This window comes from Chiroxiphia lanceolata, chromosome 3 (genome assembly GCF_009829145.1).
Source record: "Chiroxiphia lanceolata isolate bChiLan1 chromosome 3, bChiLan1.pri, whole genome shotgun sequence".
NCBI lineage: Eukaryota > Metazoa > Chordata > Aves > Passeriformes > Pipridae > Chiroxiphia > Chiroxiphia lanceolata.
In genome coordinates this window covers 47,831,246-47,858,310 of record NC_045639.1, presented here as the reverse complement: position 1 = coordinate 47,858,310, position 27,065 = coordinate 47,831,246, and the positions used below count along the sequence as shown (strand labels likewise).

General features: G+C 38.5%; 1 protein-coding gene across 2 annotated transcripts; it reads right to left on the bottom strand.

Moving 5' to 3' along the window:
- Positions 1-641: 641 nt before the first annotated feature.
- Positions 642-26,603, bottom strand: LOC116783601 (plasminogen-like). 2 transcript variants are annotated; one of them, XM_032681235.1, is made up of 19 exons: positions 26,471-26,603; positions 23,055-23,190; positions 20,604-20,710; positions 16,196-16,310; positions 15,216-15,355; positions 14,503-14,623; positions 14,262-14,380; positions 13,178-13,340; positions 12,496-12,626; positions 11,561-11,726; positions 10,668-10,834; positions 9,560-9,708; positions 8,050-8,143; positions 6,404-6,524; positions 5,597-5,671; positions 4,564-4,704; positions 3,340-3,446; positions 2,331-2,476; positions 642-1,377 (listed from the first exon to the last, which is right to left on the bottom strand). In XM_032681235.1, exons 1-19 carry the CDS (start codon positions 26,517-26,519, stop codon positions 1,216-1,218), a joined length of 2,409 nt encoding a protein of 802 aa, XP_032537126.1. In that variant the 5' UTR covers positions 26,520-26,603; the 3' UTR covers positions 642-1,215. The 2 variants fall into 2 exon arrangements, with proteins under 2 accessions (XP_032537126.1, XP_032537127.1); XM_032681236.1 differs by having other exon boundaries at positions 14,503-14,620.
- Positions 26,604-27,065: the final 462 nt, after the last annotated feature.

The following is a 27,065-nucleotide window of genomic DNA, read 5'->3' as shown; positions in this document are numbered from 1 at the left end:
AAAAGAGGATGTTCTTGGGATGCAACCCATCTCTTTTGTATGTACATACCTACGAAAAATTAAGACAATTTAAAAATGACACATAGCTTGGCATGCCTGGGAGTGGACCTCCGCACTGCAGAAAATGGACAAGACAAATCCCACCCCAGGAAGTAGCTGTGTTACTTGGAGTACACTCAGCACACCCTGGGGATGCAGAAAGGACCCCATGCAGAGCCAGGAGTCCCCACATGCCTGTAGAGTGCTCCCTAGCTGATGTGCAAGGGGTGCAGGGTGAGAGCAGGGGTTCATAGTTAGCAAGTGTTTGACTTTGGCAAGTATGAGTCGAGCTTTCCCTAGAAAGCATTTCTAAAGGTTTAAGCTTTCATTTCTTGTATCCACAGACATGTATACGTGATTTTCTTTTAGAGAAGAAAAATGTACATCTAACAGTTATGTAGTCAGATAAAGTTATACAATGAAATAAAGGGGTGCTATGGACAACACAATTTTATAGAATGTTAAATGCATTGTCATTACTTGCAGCATGGATTGACAGCTATTTCTCTGACTTTCCTATGGACTAACTTTAGGACAAGGCTATTTTTTATTCACTGCTTTATGTCTTTGATGCAACATTTGTATTTTTGCTGACACATAGATGTCCATGTCAATAAAAAATATGAAAATACAAACCAAATGTGTTTGCTTCTTTTCTTTTTTTTTTCATCCCATATATTTGATGCTATAAGATGTATTTAATAAAACTTCACATGTGTATAAGACATGTACTGTGAGATTCTTCTTTGGGCTGTAGCATCAAACTGGTAAGAGGCTCAGACAATTCACATAAAATAAAAATTCTCCTTCTTTCTTCGTTTGTTGGAAGCACATCATCTTGGGAAATTATGACCTTAGAAGAAAACATCATTGTAGAACTTGATATAAAATTAAAATCCATGTGTCCACTTACAGTTAAGATCGTGATTTTTGACATGTAATCCAGAGGTGGGTAAGTCTCTTGCCAAACATAGCAGACCATAGAACATATAGAAAGAGGGTAACACACTGTTGGTTGGATTTCTTGGCAATAACTATTAATTTATGGCAATTTAAAATGGATGATCATATTTATTTTACTTTCTTATGAATGATTGTAGCTTTACTATTGCACTTGGAATCTTGTATTTCTGATGTGCGTACTTCTTCCCGGGAGGGGGCAGTCCATAGCCAGGATCAGTTGCTTTCCATTACACTTTGAATCCAAGGAATATAATTGGAGACTCGAACATAAACACCAGGTTTCATGGGTTGGGCACAGCCAAGGCCCCAAGAAGTGACTCCATGTTGAACAAATTTATCTTGGTCCAGACAGACTAGAGGTCCTCCACTGTCCCCCTAAACAGAGAAAGAACAGGATGATTCTTTCAGTGACAGACCCATGTGCAAGGGTGGCCTTCTCACAGGAGGCACAGAAACAGAAGTACCTCTTACATGTGAGGGCCGCACAAGTTATAAGGAAACACTGGAGTTCTAGCCAGACACAAGTTCTCTATGCATGTTGTTGAACACTTCTGTAAAATCATCTCTTCACATCATCCAGGCATTACATCCATTTTTGGAGTAAGGGGATTTGCTGAGAAGGCATCTGATTGACCTTATTCACTTAAACTGCACCTCCTCTCTCCGTCTTTTTTCTGAGATCTTCAGGGCTTCATGTTGTTACCAAATGATCCAGTGGCACTGACACTCGGAAATTAGTAGTTCCTTTGGCTCATGTTTGGCCTGCATGGCAGGCTCCACTGCATTTTTCCTTTACTGCTAACTGAGATATCTCAGGTTGTTAACTGAGCTAGCTTGGACACTGGAGGCAGTCTAGCTGAGGCAAGCAAAGTGATCTGAGAAAAAAAATCAGACCATTTGTCAATCTAAGTTGGCTCATATACACCTGGCTTGTGCAGCTGTATGTAACCATGTGCTCTGTAGTTCAGGCTTATCTGAAAATTGCCTGCCCCGCTTCCTAGCAGCAAACAAGGGAGAAAGGAAAGAGCAGCATCCATGTGCTTTTTTCAGCTTAGATGCCATGTAGCGTGGTCACATCCCAAGGATAATTCTGGGCCTGGCCTCTATAGTCCAGAAAGCAAAGCACTATTTTATTTGAATGTGCTTACAACCAAACCACAGAATCACAAAATATTCTCAGTTGGAAGGGACTCACAAGGATCATTGAGTCCAGTTCTTAAGTGAATGGCCCATACAGGGATCAAACCGCACAACCTTGGCACTATGAGCACCATGCTCCAACCAACTGAGCTAGTCTCAGTGTCTCTGATGCTTACAGACTTTCTTACCTGGCAGGTATCTGTGCCACCATGAATATTCCCAGCACAGAGCTCACTGTTTTTGACTCTACCATTCAAAAATTCAGGGCGGTTGCATATTTTATTCTCAATTACAGGAAATCCAGTTTCCTTTAAGTAACCAGTACCACCAGTTCCTTTGCAAATGAAAACAAAACCAAAAAAGAATGAATGACAAAGGCAATTATCATATTCACTAAACAAACATCAGGATATGGATAAGCAGTAAAATATCATAGTGTTTATGCACTGTGCATAGTACTTCCCATGCATAATATGAAGATACACCAAAAAGAGTAAGCATTATCAGTATTAAGGTACTTATCACCCTCTACCACCCATCAACATCTACACTGCACTGATTGACCTTCCTGCTTTCACACTACATTCATGTGGATCCAGTACCCACTGAAATTTGTGGGAGTCATTCCCAAGCCATTTTATTTCTCTATATTTTAATTTTCTGTGGAAGAGATGAGGTAGGAAGTAAACAGTTGAAAATGGCATGATGGGCAAGGAGGCAGAGAAGGTACTGATGCATTTCTCAACCAAGACCCAGTGGGAGGTTTTGAAAATGAGGGTTGTATTTGTTTGAAATGAGAACCAGGCTGGCTGGGAGGAAAAATCATTTAAGAGAATGAGCAAACTCACATTTATGTGATCAAGAAATAACCTAAATCTAGAAAAACTATCCTTAATAGGATAAAAGCCCACTTTGAGGAAAAGCACAGTGGACTGAGAGAGAAGAGTTAGTGGTTCCTTAGGTCTCATACTCCTCTTTCAGTGTTGGTTTAGAGGGTTTCAGTTTACATGGCACTGAGTGGTTTAGGAGAATCCATATCAGCAGGAGAGAGTGGAAAGAATGTCAGTACCTAATGAATTTTGATGAAATGAGTTTTTCATCAATAGCTTGTGTGGGGCACAAAGAGAATACACTTTGGATTCAAGTATATACCAGTCTCCAAACAGTGAGCTTTTAGATGTGTTAAGGCTGTCTCACCTCTTGTATCCCCCCAGCCCGTGACATAGCACTCCTCTCTTCCTCCTAACACAGTATTTTCTTTTGGTAAACAAACTGGGATTACATGATCATTAATGACTGCTGGGCTGTAAGAAACAGGAACAATCGTTAGCACAATTATACTTGATACCACCTTCAGGTTTCTAAAAAGACCTGATATGCATTCAGCCACCTGTCTTTGACATTCTTTGCTTCAGGTAAGGGTTTTTCCTGATGTGCAAAACTTTTTTTTGTTTTAGGCTCAAATCCCTCAGAAAGCGATACACACAAGGAAAAGGTCTGAAATTGAGAGCAGTTAGAGTATTTTGATACTAAAAATACCTACATAAATCCAGGAGAGTGCTTTGACTTAGACTAATGCATAACCAGCAAAACCTAATTGCAAAGCTATTAGAAAGGGTATGAATTAGTGGCATTTAACACATGCTAAATGTGTTAGGTTGCTCTGCCTACATCCAGTCTGACTATAATTCACTTTCCAATGGGACATTTAGCACACACCAAAACCTAAGTTCATCTGACTTGCCTTTGGGTGGGTACAGCTAAGGCCCAATTACAGACCCACATTATTACGCTGAACCTTCATCTGTTTTGGACCTGCACTGCAGCCGCACAAATCAAAGCCAAACCACCATATGTTCACATCTGCTTGCTGCTCTATGGACATACTCCTTTTGATTGCACAGTTCCACAGAAAGCATTTCTGATGAGTGAGAAGAGATGCAAGAAGGGCCATACTGGGTATTGCATCAAACGTACACGCTCTTTGCCTGCACACTGTCCGGATCTGGTGGAAGAGGAAATCTCCCTACCACAGCACAGAAACGGCATGGAGCGCCATCGTGCTAATATTGCATGTTTCAATCCTCATTACCTTATCACAATAGAAGCACGTAGAAACACTGAAAGCTCCTCTAGGCATTATCTCCTCCTATTCTGCTGCCACTGTCTCCCTCCCAGCAGCTGGCACCCAGCACATTGCCACCTTGGATCAGTGTTCCTAAGCCCTCCTCCCCTAACAAGGCAGCCCTCTCGCTTTCTGAAGCCCTGGCGCTTCTGCAGAAAGGCAAGAAAGAGAGGATCTTAAATCACTAATTGAACAGAGTGTGCAGAAACGCCGCACATTACAGCAACACCAGCAGAAACCACTTTTTAGTCAACTTGTCCCATCAGAACAAAGGAACGCTTAAGGTGAAAGGGTACCTGCTGAGTTTTAGCAGAGCAATGTCTGCCCTGCGTGGCTCCTTGAACAATTTCTCCACATCAAGTTTTTGTACTGATGGCTCTAACGCTGCTTCTTTGTGTAATCCAAGGTATACTTTATATGAAGATGGCCGTGAGGACCTATTGGAAATGATTGCACATGGTGAGCTGATGAATACACACTCAGAACATAGACGACTTATAATGTTATTTGGCACATTGTTCTGTCAAAGCCAGATAGCCAGCTTTGGTGTAAACTTAATCCCTTATTATGGCACATGAAATCAAGTTGGCAAAAGTTATCACTGTCACTCTGTTTTTTAGTAAAAACTCAGCTTTAATGAATGACAAATAGACTCAGCTCAATTAGAATCATAGAACTATAGAATCATAGAATCTGCTGAGTTGGAAGGAACTCATCAGGATTATTGAGTCCAACTCCTGGCCTATGCAAGACACCCCAAGAGTCATATTATGTGCCTGAGAGCATTGTCCAAATGCTTCTTGAACTTAGACAGGCTTGGTCCTGTGAGCATTTCCCTGGGGAGCCTGTTCTAGTGCCCAACTACTGTCTGGGTGAAAAGCCTTTTCCTGATATCTAACCTAAACCATCTCTGATTCAGCTTCATGCTGTTTCCTCGATCCTGTTACTGGTAACAAAAGTGAAGAGATCAGTATTTGCCCTTCCACTTCCCCTTATGAGGAAGTTGCAGACTGCAATGAGGTCTCCCCTCAGTCTCCTCTTCTCCAGGCTGAACAGACCAAGTGACCTCAGCCACTTCTCCTACGGCTTCCCCTCCAGATCCTTCATCATCCTTGTGGCCCTCCTCTGGATGCTCTCTAATAGTTTAATGGCTTTTTTTACATTGTTATGCCAAACGAAAATTGCACACAGTTCTCAATTCTCAACTGTTTGCAGTACTGAATTCTTAACTGCAACCAGCTCAGGTCGGGTATTTGGTCTCTTTTTTTATTCCTGTGATTTTCTATCTAGGATAAGAAGATGTTGGTGTGGGCCACAACAGATACTTACTTTTCTAAGCAGTGAGCAGCAGTAAGAACCCACTGAGGATCTATCAGAGTCCCCCCACAGAAATGCAAGCCATAACTGTAATAGAGCAAAAAGGCATTGGTTTCAGATGGGAAAGTTAATTCTGCTTGTAATTAATCATGTAATCTTTCTAGCACGTGTGCCTTTACAAACTAAAGACATTATTCCACAATTTCGATAAGAAACATTTTGCTTTCCTTGGACAAGGTTTCTTATAATGATGGTAGTCTTCTGTGGACATTTTTATAAAGCCTTGTATGAAAACACCTAGATCTTTGCTCTTAACCACTATTCCTATTACTGGAAAACCTTGTGTGCAGTGAGGTTCACCATTTTAGAGATTCTGGCTTTTTCTAGCTCTAATCACAGTCAAAAAACCTCTGCAACTAGCCTAGATTCTTAGTTTTGTTAACAACTTTGCCAGTAGGATCGAATACTGACATGGAAGGACAGATCAAGATCTGTACTAGCCATACTTCGAACTGTTGCTTCTACTCGCAGGATACTGATTCTATTGTAGAATATAGTGGCAGTTTTAAAGTCATTCTGCCTTCTAGTAAAAATGTTTTTGAAATTAGCTGTTTTATTGATCTGATGGGTATTTTTCACAAAATAGAGCATTCTTGGTTGTCTAAATGACCTATCTAAGATTATCAAACATAATGTTTACCTTTGAGCTATTTTTAAATTAAAATCAACTTTATAATGCTGCAACCACATACTATAATATCATATGAGAGGCAATGTTCTTTTGCATGCAAAGTCTAATGTAATGGGGAATGGCCATACTTCGTACGGAGACTAATCTGCCAGGGCCAGGAGTGTGGATGGGAAATACAACCAGCAACAATCCTTTGAGCACACAACTTTTGTCTGAACTTGGATTTTCCACATTCATACTGAGCAGGAGCTACAGAATAAGAAAAAAAAAAAATCACTATAAGGAAGTTTAATGTATATGCTATGCATTCACTATGAACTCAGAAAACTAGAAGGTGAACATGCTACAGTTGTCACTTCAGCTTTTGATTCTCTTCAGGCAATTCTGTACCATGTACCACTGATATTTTGTTAGGTTACCTTCATCTGGAACACTTAAAAATGCCTGGTAACTTTTTTTCACATACAGTTCCAGTGGTCAGCAAATTACACATGAATAGTTCTACAATCGGATAGAAAAAAAACCCAAAAACAGGAGGGGAAGGAGAAGGAAAAAGAGAGAAAGAAAAAAAATAAATTTTCCCAACATCTTTAAATGTATTCTTACAGATTCCAGCAGTTTAGAAGTTGCACTGGCAGATGTTTTAAGCTAATCTTGGTGGTAGAGAATGTGAAATTCAACTGTGTCTCTTTGGAACAAAATTTTGTCCACTATTATCTCAGGATCATTTGGTACTTCAGATGTCTCTGAGTTTTCAAAAGGAGTAGTTCATGTTTCGCCATGGAAAACTGACTCTTATCAACACAGAATTTAGAATTTGTTGTCAGCAAAAGGAACTAACTAATGAAGTTAATGGCAAACACCATGGTTTTTCTATTCTTTAGAGGAACATCTGAACAAAAAAAGTATTAATTTAAAAAAGAAGTGAATCAGCAAATGGAATACAATAATTTTCCCCCCTAAGAGTCCCAGCTGAACACTTTCAATGCAGTACTATTTTTACAGCTACTCTGTGTGCATGATATAGAACATCTTTCTTTTTCTTATTTGCTCCATTTTGGGGTTTTGATCAGAGCACATTTTCTTCTGCTCACAGCTGAGAAGATAAAGCAGCAAGAAAGTCACCCTTCTTTTGAGTGGAAACTGCCTCTCTTCCTAGGATAGCTTTTGTTGTTGACAGACGTGAAAGGACTAGAAACCAAAATGTTGCAAAACCTTCTCATTTTACACTTTATTGTACCACCTCATTCAGATTACTAAATGACTTGATTACTACTAACAGAGACAAGGGCATCTGATTAAATATTTAGGGCCAGATGCACTTTCCAGACATCAGATATGGTACAGTATCAGAGGAGGGTCGATATGGTTTTCATCCAGAATATGACCAGAGCCATGTGAGCATGGAGTGCAAAAATTTTGCTAGGATAAGACCATGCCTTGTTCAGCCTCACCACACACAGAGTTGTGCCAGGTGACTAGGTAGGAGCAGGGAAAATTCCTGTTGGAATGACCCTATTTTGAAACACATGGCAAAACCCCATAAACTTCAGTGTGCCCGGGTACATCTTGTGCTGCATTTTAGGCTTTCAGAGAACAAACATCAATCTTAAAACTTCAGACACAGACTTTGAACATCACTTCCCAAGAGCCTTATTTTCCAATCTAAAGCTATTGCACTTCAATCAGTCTTTCAGACTAATCACTGAATGTCCTCCAGTTGTCATAAAAGGTTACAGAGAAAGGATACACTAGTCTTAAAAGGAATAATTACGGCACTTGGGAATGTCACAGTACTCCCAGGCTTTTCTCGGGTCTGTTGTGTAGCACCAAGGTCCATTCACATCTCCATCAGGATTCCTGCAGTACTGTAACAAAGAACAAAGACACCAGCTATTAACCATGCAATTAAAAAGCCTATCAATTAAAGTTCCAAAATAAAAGTAATTTTTTTCTTACTTCCTTTTTTATAAGTGACTTCCATTCGCTTTTGTCAAATTATTTTTAATTTTTCTGTTTGCTCTGTGACTTTAGGAAAAGATAATAAAAATGAAATTTCTTCAACTGTCTTCAGACAGTAAGCTTCAATAATGCAACCTTGGACCTCTGAGCTCTCAAAAAGTAGGAGATCTTGACCCCAGATGAGGTTTTCTAAAGCACTAAACTACTCCTGCTTTCACTGCAGTTAGTAGAAGTAGTAAGGTCAGTCCTGAGATCTTCTCACATCCAGTCTGGCTGCATGACTCTGGGGCAGGTGAGCATTGTGTAAGCTGCTCTAGCACAACCTGGTGATGCAGGGTCCAATGTTTACCCAGATGTGGGGTGCCTGGTTAGCTCAATCACTCTAGGTTTTTACTGGGCATACTGACTGATCTCTGTTCAGCACAGACACTTCACACAACTGCATGCCACCACATATTTTTTCTAGTTCCCTTCCCTACCCTGAAATATATCCTATGTCTTAGGGAAAAGGAGAAAATATTTGCTACCGAGAGCCTCTGACAAATGTAAGAACCAAGCAGTTATGGCAGGTTGGTTTTCAGAGGGAGTTTCTCCAATCAGAGATGGAATTCATTGCAGTGTATATGATGCCATCACATAATTGACTAAAGCAAGCTCTAAAGTCATGTACCGGGTGAAAATATAGTTCAATCTGGCAACATCAAACAAGCTCTTTATATCACATACACAGTTTGTCACAAATTAGGGAAATCTAGAGAACTAGTGCTGAGTACACGTTTTGGGACTTCGGAGATGAAGGTTAGAAATAGAGATCCCCTTACAGGGTGGGTCAGGCACATGTATAACATTGTATGATGGGTTGTGGCAGAAGCTGGAGGGCTGGAGAAGGAATTACCAGAAGATAGGGGGCTGCAATCCATTAGTTATATATCTCAGGGAACTTGCATTGAACACTGGATTCATCACCATCTCACCCGTCGCTGTTACTACTGAAATCTATGACCAGGTGCTCTTTCTGTCAGAGGAGACAGAGGTTCTGCCCACAGACAGTGGTCTGGATAGCGCTCAGTAGTGAGAAGAAGCAAGAGCTCATCTGAAGACCCTTGGTGGTGCTGCAGAAGCATTCAATAGAGCTTCTGGTCATCTCTGTGTCCCACAGAAGTACAGATTGCCCATGTCAGCAAGAAACAGCACAATCACGTTCTTGGATTGAACTGAGGAAAAGAAACTAATTAACAAAGACCACAAAATGCTTGCTGAGGAACACTGAAGAAGACAGCCAAAGCTCAATGACAAGAAGTATTCAATGAACAGTTGTTTACATTTTTATCCAGGCCTGCTCTTGGATGAGTTGTGGGAGTGAAATAGTCATGGCTATGAGGTCTCTGAGAACTCCACTCTTGACAAGTTCTGCCCCTTGCAGTTTTTGCTACTGTGCCACGATAATCTTTACCATTACCATTAATGCAGTCTGTAAAGAAAGAAAAAAAGGGAATGACTGTTAGCTGTGGGCTGTTTGGCCACATCCATAATTGACGGTGGCGAAGCACAGATAAATTTGAGGAAATACTATTAGGGCTTACATGTCTTACATAATATGTAGACAAGGAAAGAAGGGCAACATAGTGTTAACGGTGCCTAACAATGGTATTTTAATTTCTTTGCATTTTAAAAGTTTTTTTTTCCATTATCACAGAAGTCATAAATCAAAGAAGCTTAGATTTAGCTGACCTCTCATGACTCCAGAAGTCAGGACTACAAAAGACTATGCACACATGAAGTGTTTTACTTGCAGACACTGATATCTGTCTAATGACAAATTTTACAGTAGGTAAAAAGCAGTAATACATGTTCAGCCAAAATTATTAGCCTTTTAAACAGAAAAATGTGCCATAGCAAAAAAAAAAAAAAAAAAGAAAGAAAGCTGAAAGCTGCAGTACTCTAACCATCTACTTAAGGGTTGGACTTGATGATCTCAGAGGTTCCTTCCAACCTGGTTGATTCCATGATTCTATGAACTGAATTAAAAAAAGTCAGCTGTCCTCTAATGTGAAATGGAACCCTGGAAATGTGAATGCATGGAACAGTTGCCAGCAAAATGCCAACACTGCTGCATTTTCTGTCCTTGCTAGTTGCTCTCCCATAGTAGTGTGGACACTAATAGCCATCTCTTTCCAGTATTGCCAGATGTAGTAGGTAAAAGACGTGATATTAGTTCCAAATCAAATAGAAACCCTGCTATATTAGTTCCAAATCAAATAGAAACCTTGCTATAAAATTGTAGAAGAATGCTCAGAAAATGAAGAGAATGGATTCTGTATTTATTTAGAGTTTCCTGTATTTCATTCTCATAAAATTTGTGAAGATTTTTCCATAAAAACCAGCTTGCTGGTTATGAACATCTCTAGGGGAAGCTGGAAGTATTCTCACCAGGATTTGTTTCCAGTGTTGTCTGAGGTGGTTTTGGTAAAGTCTGTGCTTCATGGTCATCACACCTCTTCAAGTTGCAATACTCCCACCTCACACCAGGGTCGGTGGTGTAGCACCATGGACGGCCATCAGCATCTGGGTTTCTGCAGTAGTTTTGTCTCAGGTCCCTACAAATGGAAAGATATTATATTCCTATCCACGCCACTGCTCTGTGGAAAACTCAAAAGAACATTTTAGAAACCAGGTGTATTACAGAGTTAGCATATATCATTTATCATGTACATTCTGTCATTGCTAATTGAAATCTTTTTTCCAGCATAAAGAAATCAAGACACATATACAGAATATTTAAATATGCCAAGTACTTATTCATTAATTAATGCTTATAGTAGAATACCATTAAAAAATCCAGATAAGTAAATGCATACATGTATAGCAAAGATATAATTATTTTTAATTTTTCAAATACAGTAATAGCTTTTAAAAAGAAATAGTTTTTTGCATTCTGGAATAAATAAATGACAAATGCTGGGAATAAGAAAACAACTTAGCCCTTCCTCAAAGCTCTAATGACCTGTGGACAAGGAGAAAGAGACTTAAACTCATGAATAAGCTCAGTATAAGGGAAAATTTATGATAACTATTAGTTGTTCTAGAAGCAATGTAGAACACAGTTAATTAGTCTGAAGCATAACAGTGGCAACTGTGGTTCCTTTCAAGATAAGGTCAATGGAAAATGTTTCCACATTAAGAAAAGAAGAAAAGGAAGAAATTATTTTTATCAAGTACACTCCCCAGCTTTAAAATCATTGTTGTGTAATGATGATGCAAATCAAAACAAGTTCATGGATGATCATTGCCCAATGAAACCTGGAAATGGGAAATACACATACGCGTTTGGGAAGTTGTCTGCCGTTTTATTGTGTCGGTGAGGTGACATTGAACTCCAGGCTTGACATTTCTTTCCCGAGAGAGTGAAAGAAGCTGTACCACGGTAAGTCACACCATTGCCGTGATAGCACTCCTCAGTAACTTGAGCCTGCTCAGGCACATCAACAGCTGTAGTGAATAACAGAAACCAGTCTCTTGCATCTTAATACTTTGTCGTGTATATATGAGCATAGAAAGCCAACAGAACACAACAAGCCAGAGTGTTTCACTGACCACCAAAGCACGCTCTCTGTAGCAGAATTCTTTTCAGACTGTATATCAAAAGGAAGATTTCAAAAAGTTTGTAAAAATTTAATGATACACCAGATTAGAGGACTTGTACATCAACTTTACTGTCACGCACGTGGATTTAGTTCAGCTAACAAGCCAAATACTTAACATAAGGATGTTATCACTTACCCTTGCTTCTTCAGGCTAAGTGATGGCCTGTGTCTTTGCCATAGACTCATATGGAACGCACCTGCCTTGTGTAAGGAGAGTTTTCTTCTGATTGCTTTCCATGGAGTCTTGGTTCAATGCTCTTAAATTATCTAGGTTTTGCTCTAGATTCAATTTTTCAGGAACTGGCATGTAAAACTGATTAACTTTTCCATGGAGAATTTAAAAATTTAGAGGTGAAGGTATTCACTGCTTGATAAAATGAAAAGACCTCTGTTACTGCAATTTTTCCTGATCTGGGTCAGTAGGTGACTCAAAACCTTCTGCACTTAACCACCAGACTGAACACACCAGTCTGGGCTCCACATCAGACCCAGGTGTTCAACTGATACATGGCAATGCTGGCAGTGACAGCAATAACACAACTGAGCAGAGTCACTCAAGATTTCTCAAAGTAAACCACGATGACCCTTCACTTCTGGTTGTCTCCCGTTCTTACCAGGGGTCTCTGGCTCTGTCCCATCACAGGAGGGGATGCTGCAATATTCCCACCGGGCAGTTCTGTTGGTGGTGTAACACCATGGCATCTTCTCACCATCGGGATTTCTGCAGTAGTTTTCATCTAGACCCCTGAAACAGGAAACCTGGCTAACAAAGGTCTCTCACGAAGATCTATCAAAGGTTATGAACAAAAGGAGAATGCTTCTTGCATCTCAGTTTACTGTTATATTTACTAGTGGGTAATTGCTGCTGTCATTTACTGATGCCATCTACTATATGAATAATTGCAATTTTGGGTGTGCTAAACCAGACACCTGCTCGACGGATGGATGAATTAAGATATTGTAGTACTTTGAGGCCAAGAGCAGCACAGCAGGAACATAGTGTGAAAAAACCTAGTCCCAAGCAAATATCATAATTGTAACCGTCTTACTCCACAGTGCTTCACCTGAGCAGGGAAAAAAGTCAATCAAGCAGTTTGAAGGTCAGAAAAGGAGACACTAGTATCCAAGAACAAAGTGAATAAAAAGAAATGTGCAAAAATTTCGAAAATATGAGATCCAGTAGGTGATGAATGCGGGTGTAACTGAAGAGCTTTGCAATATAGGTGAAGAAAACTGAAGTAATTCTGTGCCTTGGTATTTCTCATAGACACTGAATAACGGAGATGTTTCACTTACTTGCAGGGATAGTTTTCTGGAGTGCGAGCATGTCTGTGGGGAGATTGGGAACTCCACCGCTGACAGGTATTTCCAGATTCAGTAACAGCTATTGTGCCTCGATAATCTTCTCCTCTTCCTGATAGACACTGACGTCCTGGTGGAGGAACTGGTGGGGGTGTTGCTATTACAGAAAAATAAACTAAAATTAATCAGTGCCTTCTACACAGCAAAAAACCCAAAGCAACTAACCAAAACACTTCGAACTTTATAATTACATGGGCTTTTTAGCTTTCTTTGCAGGTTTAAATATCACAATATTTGAAAAGCCCAAAAGGCAGAGAAAAGATCTAAAGATATATTTCTCAACTTTTCATTCTCCCATTTAACTTCTTCACAAGCAGTCCAGTGACTGGAAGACCATTTGCATCTGCCTCTTTACAGGAACCAGATACATTACAGAATACAAAAGCCAGGATATAAAAGTGCCAGCAGCCCCATCAGAACACAGCTGGAAAGTAAGCAAGTGGTAATACTGTGAAGAAAACTGGGGTGAAAGGGGCAGGCCCATCAGTGATACATACAGGTGTAGGTACAGATGTAAAAGGGAAGTACTCTTAAGTAGTGAGAGACAGAAAGGATGAGGTCTGGTGAGAAGTCCCAAGGAAAAGTATCATGGCAAGCCACAGGCCTTTAGGGAAAAAGAGAACTGAAAAGGTCAAGAATTGATTTGGAAGAGCAAAACAGAAGCCAAAGGATTTTCAGGAAGAGTGAAGCTGTTGAAAAGAGGAATATCAAGAAGAAACACCAGAACCCCTGAAATGCCTGGTCATGGAAAAACACGTCAAGGAAGGGAGATGTGACCATGCAAAACCATTAGAAATACCTGTGACAAAAAAGTCTAGCCTCAAAAGAGCTATCAAAGGTTCATTTCAAGGTGAGTAATTCTTTTCTATGAGATAAAATTCAGCAGTCTTTTATTCTTTCCTTTATCTTTGGGCCTCTTCTATTTGTTCTAGATCCTTGAACCACCCTGATTCGAAGCTGTCTAGATTTCTTTGTATCTAGATGTCATTGTATCTAGAAGTCTAGAAGTCAGACTCACTGCAACGAGGAATGTCACAATATTCCCAGCGTTTAGTTGGGCTGGTAGTGAAACACCAGGGCCGAGGTTCACCGTCGGGATTACGGCAATAATTCATCTTTAGATCCTTCTCTGGAAAACTGAACAGGAAAAATAAGTTTTAAGATATGTCACTAATGGTTGTAACAATTATTCTGTCAGGTTCAGGGTGGTCTTCAGACCACTATGGACAATAAAGAGACCATCACAGAATCTGACTCACTTTTCTGGGAGGTATCCATGAGAGTGAGGTTTCTGGGAGTCCCAGCGCTGGCACTCAAGCCCAGACTCTGTCGTTGAAACCACTCCATGATAGTTTTCTCCACTGCAGTGCATGCACTCTACTGCAGGAACAATGCAGAATGAGAACAAGAGAGACAGAAAACCCTGGAGGAATTGGTCCATAAACAGTCATACTCATCTGACATGAAGCTCAAGAGCCTGAGCAGAGCACAAAGCTGAAGGACAGTCTTTTTTTTTGAAAATTAAAAGCTTATTTTCCTTGGTAAAATGCCTTTAGCTAGTTGATTACATTTATAGTTCTTCATTTAAAAAAGCCAATATAATAGACTATAGTTTTTAAAAGAGCTAAATTTAAACTACTAAGCCGTATTTTAAAATCTATGTCTTGCTACTGTCATGTTTTGTTGACTTTTGCACTACCAACTGTCATGTGGTTGAATTCTAAGACTATGATATGTGAATACACTCATATACCATTTTTTTATCAAGGGAAAAAAAGATTTTGAATAGCCATTTTGAGGGTCTTTTGATATCTTCCTTCTTGGTGTTGAAAATGTCTTCGGAAAGTTTCAGGTTGAACTAAACTCAAGTTTGGAACAAATATTCAATTAAAACTAAAACTTTCTGAATAACTTCACATTCTTGAAAACACATCTTGCAAAAATGGAAAGAAGTTAGTATGTGTATTCTGACCTTCACACTCAGGGATGTTACAGTAATCAAATCTGGTATCAGGGTCTGTTGTGTAACACCAGGGTCCCTTTTCGTCGTTATCAGGGTTTCTGCAGTAGTTTTCCTCCAGTCCTGCACTGGGATATTTTTCAGGGGTATAACTGGAACAGAATTAAATGGGATTACAGAATAAGGCAAGTGTCCCAATTCTTCAGCTGAGAACTCTAAAAACTAAATCTTTATCTGAGAACTGTTTTGTAGATCTTGGTGTTTAGAGGTCTCTTAATTGTTAATGTGTGCCATTGCTGAAGAGTTAGAAGTGTCATAGCAATAGACCTCAGGAAATACAGTGGCTCTAAGGCCAGTCATGTCTTTAATACTTGCATTTATTTTAACTATTTGGTTTCCACCAATTACTGCTCAGTCAAGATACCATGTAGCGTGTAGAGAATAGTTTCCTCTGAGACATGTTCCCTGGGAGATGCAAGGAGAAGATATTTGCTGAATGTGAGAGTCCTCTGTAGTCTGAATACTATAAATTTTAAATAGAAGGTTACTAAATAAACCCAATTAGGTGTTTTTCATTAAATACAAGAAATACTACCCTGTTAATTGTGGATTCACTGGTAAAATTATGTACTTCTATTCCATCTGCCACATGTTATACCTATGGCCAAGAGAGAAGTCCTGGTAAGAATAATGGAAAATTCTTATTTCAGCAGAACCACATGCTCACCTATCTGGTATTTTGCTCATGTAAGGACCACAAAATTTAAATGCAACTGCCAAGGCTGACAATGTCTCTATTGATCATGTAGCACCACTTGGAGGTCTCTGAGTTACAACTCAGATTAGAGAAATATCTTATTCTAGATAGCTACAAAAATATTTTATAAGAAGATTTCTAATACCAAACAAATTGCTTACAAGACTAATTAGCACATATGCATGGTTTAACAACATTTCAGAAAAATATATAAACAGATATTAAAAGGCCTTACTTTGGTTTATGTGGGGAATTATCAGCCCACTTCTGGCATCGCACACCTTTCTGAGTTTTGGCTTCTGTTCCTCTGTAATCCACTCCTTTTCCCTCCTTGCATTCTAGAAGATAAACTGAAATGATATGTGCTTATTTAATCAGTATCATGACATGTCCATTGGATTCTAGCATATAAAAAACCCCCGTTTTCATGTTAATATATTTAAATACATTTAGTCATATTTTGACTTTCTTATGCTGTCAAAAATAATTCACATTATAAAAACCTACTAGTTATCTGATGCCTAAATTGTACTAATTGGGACTGAAAAATTTATGCGAAAGCAAAATCTTCCATGCCAGAATTCCAGAGAAATAAGTGTAACACAACCTGGTTATTTTGGAAACATGCTATAGTAGGTTTAAATAATAAAATATGCTTTTAACATTTAAATAGGCACTATAAGAAAATAAAAACATTCTCTTTTTCTTACTTCCTATGATGTTGTTATGGTTATGCACAGTAATTAAAATCAAACCTTTTAACAGTCACCTGAATTCAGCTGAAGATCACAAAACAGATTCACAGATTCACAGATACTACTTTACCAGTTTAAATAAGCAGTTTTTTTAAAGTTCATATAAATTCAGATGACATTTTTTTCATTAAAGTTCAGCATGTGATGAATGAGATTGAATTAATTCTGAAACAATGACTCTCTCCTGTACAGTATAAAATGGATAGCTGGTTGAAAGTGCATATGATATATGTACTTTTTCAGTCTTATATTTTGGAACTTAATAGTACCTTCATGAAAAAAAGAAAAATAAGGACTGAAAGAATTAGCAATGAAATCCTGTCTCTGTATAAGACAAGGGGAATTTTAGTGCTGAATGAGTCTGGAGTCTGTGTTAGTAGTCTTAAAACATTAAATTGTTTTAAAGTAATAATCATTAAATTAAATAAGAACCGAGAGCCTAACATTGTAATTTTTTTCCCCCAGGAGGTAGGAACAACCACAACCCCAGCCTCTAAGATTCTCCTGGGAGGACTGAACATCATCTGTGATTGCAAGGGGAGAGACGGCTGCAAAGGACATGTCTTTCACTCAGGAAGGAATTCAGATCTTGGCCTATTCCCTCAGAGCTTCTGCATCTGCAGGTCAGGGTCAGTCACTGTTAGGCAACACATCCTCTGGGTTGGAAAACTAAGCAGGAAACTCATTTAACATTTCCCTAATGAAGCAATCTATCTTTTAGGTTGTGATCTGTTTTGTCTCAATGTCTTTAGGTAGTGTCCAAATAAAATACTTGTGGAGACCCAGTTTTGCAACAGTTTTTCTCGGCATCAAAGTTGTAACAAAGCTGACGTACAAGCATATTAATAAAAGAAATCTGGAGAAATAATGCCATTTTAGACAGACCTGTCTTGTCCAAAGTGAAAAGAATGAATATTTGAATTTGAAATTAAGTCTAGCTTTTCCAAGGGTCAGTAAGTAGATTAGATTTGGATTTAGAGATGTACCTTTGGTCATGCTTTTATTTCAATGTATACACAGGGGAGAGTTTACTCTAGAAACTTTAGCTGGAAGTCTTTTGGATCCCTCAAACAATTTTGCAATAAAATAACATTAAAACCCTCAATTACTGAACATTGAATTGGACAAGTGCTGACTCTCTTTGTTTGTGTAAACTTTTGACCATTTATATAACCTCTAGGGCCTTTTCTGTCTGATGACAAATGACTAACTTTGATCCCCAAGCTCAACCCATGTCCCTTGGGTTAACTATTTACAAACAGATATGTAGATAACAATTCCCAATGCATCTTTTATTCTTTTTAGGTTTTCTATAAGTCAGATAAAGTTAACTTTCTCTTTTATAGTACATACCATGGAAAAATTAACTTTTAAAACTGTCAGTTTTACACTAATTGTCATCCTTTCCTTTGAACGCATTGATAAATAGCAACTAGGTCTCCTTGAGTAATTGCTTCAACTGAAAAAATACTCTTGGTTTCAGCAATAATATCACAAAATCATCTGGACTTATGAAAGGAATTTCCTTGTAGTATCAGAACAGCAGCAGCCTCAGGAGACAGTGATGTGATCTGCCTAGGTAAAAGCTACCTTTTCCATTCTGTTCTGTAACAATAGATTAAATGGATGTTATCATTAGAATGGACACATAATTATTTGAGACTCTCTGCAAACAAAAAGATGAGCAACAGAGAAACCATCTGACACATACACAATAGGCTGTGTTGTTGATGTTCATGATACCAAGGTCCATATTTTGGTTTCTGTAGGTAGGGGTGGAATTTTTGGACATTTTGGTTACATCGAACAACAGTTTTTCACGCTTTTACTGGTGGGGTTCTGTTTTTCAAGAAACTAAAGGTCTATGTCAAAAGATGTAGTAAGAAATCCTCCCTGAATATTGCAGGACCAGTTCTAGCCTCAGTAAATGGAAGGGATGTTTCAAAAATAAACCAAAATCACAGTTTAGATCCTCACAGTAAGCAAAACCAACATGATTATTTAGATATAAGTTACTCATTCAGTCTTTTAACTTTGTTACTTGACAATTAATCTGTTCACTTTTCCTTCTGCAATAGGAACTGCAGAAGATTTCTTAGCATTACTTGATTTGTTGAAATTCCCACCTGCTTCTGGATATAATAAAAAATGTTATCTTCTAATCATTAAATTACCTATTCAGTTATATATATAAAGAAAAAATGCAGTTGGTCGTAGGCTTCAGAAAATAGCAGGTTGAAAAAGACCCTCAGTCATCTTTTGTCCAAACCCCCATAAAAAGCACGGCCAGCTTCTGAGCTGGATGAGATGGCTCAGAGCTTTGTCCAATATATGAAAGGCTGAAGGCTCCCCAGCCTCTCTGGGCAATGTGGTCCAGTGTTTATCCTCCCTTTCTCTGAAAAATTACTTTCCTTATATCCACAAGGTCTGAACAAGATCTCATTTGTATGTTAAGATGGAATCCAGTTAAAGCTATTGAACCTCTATCTAAAAACTTCTTTCAGGTGCTATACACATAACATTATCTTATCATACAAGTCTTTGCAGGTCATCAGAGAAGTAAAGATGCAGTTTACCTTCCAGTTATTGTAATTCTTGACTTTTGGTTAAAAATTGGTCTATCAAAACAACTGCATAATTTGCAGCAGCTGAGAACCTGGTTTGTTTCAGCTTTCTGTGTGCCTTTTTTTGTTATAGTCCAATATTTGATAGATAATATTTTTTCCAGTTTCTGAATATTCTCAAACGCATTAATATTTTTTTAAAGTTATGAACCAGCAAATGGCCAATGTTCATGAATCCACCTAACACAGAAACTTTGATTCTATTCAAAGTTTACCACATCATCTTACATCTGAATGATCACTAAGGAGGTCTTTTCTCCCTTGTGTATTACTAATGTCAAAGAACAACACAATGGAACTTCTGCTACATTAAAAATAAATCACATTCCTTATTGCCTGTATATAACAAGAGTTCCATGCTTGATCATGTAATTAAAAAGTAGTCTTAAACCTCAATGTTTTTTCTGCATTTGGTGTAAGGTGATACGTTATTAAAAGAGGGGATAAAAAATTGGATAGCTGCCATTTCTTAGAGACAGACTTCCTATTATCAGAAAGCATTAGAGACTAAATACTTTTCTGTCAAATAACCCTCATGTATGACAAAGATGATCATCAATAAAATATGTCTAAAAGTGGAATACAAAAATTCACCATGTCATTTAATTATGCCATAAAAATAAGATCACGACAAAAATGCCACCAAATTCATTAACTGAAGAGTACAAACATCATATAACAATATGAAAATATTATACAAATAGATCATTTTTATCTGAAGCACAGTTAACACTCCAATACTTCTTAAAAACTAAAACAAAGTTGATTTGAGTCCCAAATAAACTGTGAATTTTCTGTAGTGATACAAAAGAAATTATTTGGTAGCTTCCATCAGTTTTTCTGCAGGCAAAGGTCTGTATCAGAAAACACTGCCAACAGAAGTAGCTTCTCCTAGTCCCCTCAGCAGAGATATAGAAGATGCAGACATGGGTTATTGGCTGGTTCAAAAGAAGAGGAGAGAAGGTACTCCTGAGCATTTCCATTATCCCAGCACCTTCTGCATTCCCCAAGCAATAGTGCTCTTTCCTGCTTGTGAACCCTAGGATTTAGGGAGTGGGAAAGATGGTGGAGCACTAATCTGGGGAAACAAAAAAATCTGTACCATTGTTATACCAGCAATGTGACAAATCGCAGGTGTGAGGTACAGGCTGACCTACACACTTCCTCTGACCCAGTGAAGGCTTAGTCCCCATTTACACGAGTGTTACATGAGTCCCTACAAAAGCATATCTCAGGGAAACAATATAAAAATACATAGACATACTTCTTTTTTCGTAAAGAACTGCATTCGTTCTTCTGAATATCATTGCTGTTTTGGTGTTCTCAGACAATGTTAAACACTGCTGGTCTTTACTGGTAAATAAGAAGGCCCTGTTGGAATTAAGAGGAGAGAGCAATATAAGAAACAGTAACTGAATATATGCTTATTTTCCTGAACACCTTTTTGAGTATTCAGTTATCATTTTAGCAAGCACTACAGTTCAGTAATATTTAAGATCGAGTGTGGTTTTCAAATCGCTGAGTAATGCAGCTCACATTTTCAGTGGTGATTTTGATTCCTAAGTGTTCATATCAAACTTAGGTTGAAAGAGAACTACAAGAACAAATTATAACAAGGAATAAAGGGAATATATGCATAAGGCACATTGACTATATTTAAAAAAAAAATTAGTGGTCATTCAAGGAGTGAGACATTCTACATACAGTTACCAAGGAGCAGGTAAAACACAACAATCCGGGACCTTAAATTATCTTGTGATAACTGTTCTGAATCACCGTACATGAAGCAACGTAAGCACTTCGTAAGACACAGCCATTTGTCTTTTCAGCAAGTGCCTTGGCTGCAAGAATGCAGAACTGGAGCAGATGGTGTAACCTTTACAGGATCATCTAAGGAAACCTCCTGATAAGTTAAGTAATTCCTAGAGGTGGCTTTTCTGAACCCAAAAACATGCAATAGCAGCATGGCATTCCCTGAGTTGGTCTATACTAGGAAGGCAAATACTGACAAAGCACATTCTATAGCCCTGCAACCAGCTGGCATGGCCCCAGTCTGTCTGTACTTGCAAATTCACACAGCCTCTCCCCACAGGAGAGGGATCACATCTGGACTTACTGCTGACAACCATGTTCATGAGTTTTCTGGGTAGGGCTGGTTGTCCTGCATCAAAACTACACCAGAGGCTGTTACCCCCAGTAAAACCCAGCTATCAGTAATGTTAAATCTGTAAGTAGAGATGGAGTTAACGAGCATGGCCCAACCCACTACTGAGGTGGGATAACAAGTCTGAAGTATTGATCCTAACTGATTGCTCTGAAGCACTGTTGTGAGAACACTGCAGTGCTGGTCTGGTCTGAACATTCTGCCTAACATTTACCTTTCTTCCCACATACCCTTTCCTGCCAGATAGCTCTTGTTCTTGCTTGATTGTAATACATCTCACATAACCAATTACTAGGGAGGCAATAACATGATGTTACTCCAGTGTTAGGTGATGGTAGGCTCAGATCCAAGGCAGAAGCTAAGGAATGATACTGTGTCTGAATATGCTTCAAAAGGAAAAACAATCCCCTGAAAACTGTAAATATATAATGTAAATATATAGACTTGCCCTCTCTGCCTTCCTCCCTACCCTCCTGAGCCATGTGCTACTGAAGCTCTGCCCTCTCTTTGTGGTTTCAGAGAGGGGAAACTGAATCAAAGAGAACGGGTGGTACTTCGCACAGCCAGCAAACTGCTGTCATCCTTCAGAGTTATACCTCTTTAAGTCTCATTTTCCCTTTTGATTTAAAACACAAAGTTACACAGCACATTTAAAAAGTCAGCAGGTATACCTGCCTTGAATAAAAGCCCCAAGGAGAACCAAGTGCTGGAAACAGCCCTGCAGACAATCAGTCTGCTAAGTTCAAAAGGTGTGCTGCAGAAACAGTAAATCAAGAACTCATGAAAATTGGAAGAGAAAACCCCTCTGCCCCGTATGTGAGGACTGCCTCCCACTGCAGTAATGGGTATCTCTCCTTACTGCTCCAGTTTCTGGCTATACTGCTGGAGCTTAATGGGCTCTGAGGCTTTGGTACAGCCTTAGACTCAGAGCAATAGTTTCCGCTAGGGCAGGAGCCTGAGCAAAGCCCAATGGTTCAAACAGGGCAACACCTTTTGTGCTTTCCTGCCCCCTGAGCCTGGTTAAATGCAAGTGCAGAGAGAGAGCTTGACTGGAAGTAGAGTTTAGGATCATTAAGGTTTAGGTGTCTATTTCTTCCTCAAAGTAAATAGTATGTAAATCCAAATTCTAGTAAAGGTCAGAATAATGTATTTATCTGCAAGATAGGTAATGCAATGAACATAAGCAGTGCTATTATTGCTATTATTTCTGTCCTAAATGTCTGAGAAACTAATTATGACTCTTCATTGCACAAGGAGCACAAGAGCCTTGATAAAACCATGTTAAGTTGGTTTTCAGTGTGCCAAGCTGTACAACAAGACATCATAAAGTTTTTCAATAAAAATTCAACATAATTTTATTAATATCTCTGTTTCTGCAGTCTTCATCCATATGTCCCAGGCATTCTACTTGTATACATATTTTGTTTTTCCAGCAAACTGCAAACACACATACTCCTAAGAAATCCCTTGAAAGTTCAAACTGGTGGTAAATAAGGCAGATTGTTCCATCATCTGCAATGCAAGATATATATGGGAACCCATGGAAATTACCTGCAAGCAAACTTATTTTCATTTTCACATTGCTCTGCACATTCTTCCTCGCTATTTGTCTTATAAATTTGCTTCATTGGGTTGAGCAGCCAAGCTCCCTCTGTTCTCACATAGTGGTCTAGGATGCTTCCTTGCACTAAAAGGAAGGAGAGAGGAAGAGTGAACTTGTTAATGCTGACATGATTTATTTCAAACTTTCATGTTAAATTTTTGTCACCTAGTTGTGTAACATCATCATTTATTTGCTGGAATAATTTGGTTAATGGTGAAAAAATATGGATAAATCTTGCCTTCATGGTATGGTAAAGGGTAGCATCGCTGAAAACCCCATGTAAGGAGGAATAGAGAAGTGGCTTGAACAGTGCTTTGTGTCACTGTGAAAGTCATAACAAGTACCACAAACATAGGGTATAAAGTGAGGGGAACACAGAAGACGACCCAAGGAGCAAAAAAAAGTGAGGTGTTGCAAAAAGAAAGTATTGGCCACACATACTTTGGAGAAAGTGAAGAAATGGGACTCAAGAAAGATGTGAAACAATGTGTGCCTGTTGCTGGTATCTACCTACTCAGAATGACTTCAGTTTTATGAGTCATCTCTTTTCGAAGGCTCTTAATCTTGCAAAGCTCTTACTCCTCAGTCACTGGAATGTTCAGTTTGTCATTTTTGTAGTAACCCTGTATTGAATTTACTTAATAATCAAGGTAGCAGCTGTTGTCCTCCATTGCAATGAATTAACACAAGACATTAAACTGGTAAATAAATTCATCTAACAACCTCTGGGCTACAGCTGTGTGTGAAATACATAGGATGCTAAAAAGTACAGCTATGTTTAATGCTAAACTCAAAAAATGTTCAGGTACAGTCCTTATAAAGGATTTCTCCATTTAATATTTTCTTTCCCTGTTACAGCTATGTGATGTCTGAACACTTAATTCAGAATCCTTAGTACACAGCACTGTGACTTTCATGATTTCCAGCTGCAGGCTCACAGACTTGCACGAGTCCTGTGATTTTTACAGGTTTTTTATCAGATGTGCAAAAAACTCTTCTGACAAATGTTTGGCTCTGGGAGTTACCTGTTCTGCATGGTTTCAACCCCAAACAGACAGATGGCCAATGGTCTTTGCAGCACATCTCAGTCCTGAGCTATGTTTTTGTGCCTGGCTTTATGCAATTGCTGAATAAAAGGCATAAAAGACATACAAGGAATGAATCAGACCACGACTGCCCTCTCATACATAACAGCCATGCTGCAGAGAAGAAATTCTTTCTTCTCTATATTTTTTCTGACCCCTGTCTGTCTCGGCCATAGCCCAGTGCCAGCAGGAGGGACAAAAGGCCTCCTTGTCCCACTCATACCCATGGCCTGTGACCGCGGGGCTCCACTGGGTCTTTCCAGCTGGGAAAGGCAACAGCTCCTCCCTTTCCCAAGTAACATTCTTGTAGGGTGAAGCAGGCTCATAAGCCTCAAATTCCTTCACATAAGAGATAGCTCAGCCTGCAGTTGAGTGTTTTCTTAAAGATCATTTTGCACTTACAAGCCAGAGCTGATAAAATAGGGATACAAGACAAATTATGCTTCCTCTCATACCACCGCAAAACCAGAGAAATTACTGAGAAATTACTTAGGGAAGAGTTAGGGAAGAGTTTGGCTCTAAGATTTGACAGTTAGTTTAACAGGATGGATGGAAGAAAAGGATAGGTGCTGAAAAATAAAAGAATACACTAAAATTTCATGTGACAGGCAGAGGAATGATTGATTCCACTAATTATTTAAAAACAAAAACATTAAGAAGAAATTAGTTTTGAGAGAAAACATTAAACTAGGTTAAAACAATATCATAGGGATGCTGCAATGCTCTCCACAAGGAAGAGAAACACAAGTAAAGGATTCCTATTATGGTACAGCTTCCATGCAACACTATTTCTGTTCTGTTTTGACATTTTGCAATAATATTTCCATTATTATTACAGCATTTGCTTTTAGAAATATTGACAGGATCATAATTGATTTGATTAATAAAAATATTTTTCCACTTTTCTCCTATATTTATGTGGAAGAGCATAATATTTTAAGAAAAAAAAGAAAACCTGCAATCTGCATAAATGTGCAATAAATTTTCTTGCTATTATTTTTCCTATGTCTATGAAATTTTAAAGTCTCCAAAAGATGTATTATTATCTTGTTCAGAAATGCAAATATTTTCTGCCACTTCATAAAGGATTTGCAAGTCCTTTATCAAAAGCGTAGTATTACACATAAAAGTCTAAATTCTATATTACTCCCTCCATATAAAGTTATTATTTATTTGAGAAGGGTATTTGATTTGACTGAGGCTGTTCTGCAAAAACAATGCTTAGAAACTCAAATTTAAACTATGATAATTCTTAAAATTAAATAACAGCCACAGGGTTTTATGCTGGGGTATGCCTCTAATATTTCTACATAAAATATATGCATACCTTTTCCCAGCTGTTACCTTTTTATAACTACATATGTAAAACGCTTGTTTATTTTATTGAGTCTTTTTATATGCATTGGCACACTCATAACTATATTTTTTTTATTGCAACCACAACAGTGTGGTTATATGGATACCTGAAAGATGTGTTTTTTGAATCTCACAGTTCTTTGGAGTTTAAGGTTTTTGGGACAAAGAATATTTATATTTGAAATTTCTGCAAGATTTGCAATCTATGAAACCCAAATATATATATATATATATATATATATATATATATATATATATACATACACACATACAAAGAGTCCTATTCAGTTCTTGTGTGTTATAAATCTTTTTCTACTATCTTCCACAAAATATCTTTTTGCACTTAAAATACTTCAAAAACTAACGCTGACCAGATTTTGGCCTCCCTATCACTTGAAATGAAAAATTTCCTGTTAAGATTGTGGCTATGAAAAAGACTGAAATTACAGTGTGTAGAGGAATTTTTCCTTTTCTTCATGATTCTGTTTTGCACAAGCATTAGCAAACTTTAAAACAATCAAAATAAGGATCACAGTATCTAGCAATAAAAGAGAAAAACCCCCAAATCTAAGATAAAAGGCTGCTGAAACCAATTACACCATATCTTTGTACAACCCTTTGACAGGTTGCTTCCCAAGGGTGCCCCCATCTCTGGCCATGGGGCAGTTTTGCAAGGAGCCACTAGTTCCCAATGGAGACACTAAGGCTGCTGCTCTTCTGGTGTCTCTAACAAATACAACCCGGGAACAACCACAGCTCTCATTCTATTGAGCAGCAGCTTTTGCTGGCCAGCAAGCCCTGAATCCGTCATCATCCAGGGAAGTTGTGACGCAGGGATTTGGGGATCTACCTTCACCCCATGGAACTTGCAAGTCTTTAGGTCCCAGTCTCACCTAGGCAAGGAGAAGGCAAAGGACTCTTACCTGAGCTGAGCAAGAACAGAAAGAGAAAGGCAGCTTTGCTAATCCTCATTTTGGCCCCGCTGGCGGGTGCTGGAAGTTGTGTGTGTCAGTGCACAAAGTTTTATTGACTTGCACTGGAGTGAGGCAGCATCAAATAAACAAGGCAGGAGGATTAAGTTAATCATTCTCCCATGCTGTTCCCCCCTTGCCATGATGTGGCCATTCAAACAACCTTGAATTGGATGGATTACCAAATCAGATTCAATCATTTCTACTGGATGCTATCAAATGCAAAGGCACTTTCTTCTTTTGCAGGATATTTTTTGTTCTCAAATGGTTAGGTCTTTCTCTGCTAGAGAAAAGACAGAAATAATGTTGATGGAAAGCATGGGAAATCATGTGTCCAGGCAAAATTTGAATTTCACTTGACACTAGAGTCCCAATAGTAAGTTCAGCCATGCATAACTGTATTGATTTATAAGGAGCAACTTCTATTTAATCTCAGGGTAAGCATGATTATAAAATCTAGATAATAGTAACTCTGTAAAATAGTTTAATTGTACTTGTTTATTAAATAATTCCTTCTCTGCTATGTCTTCCTGACCCAGACTTATTT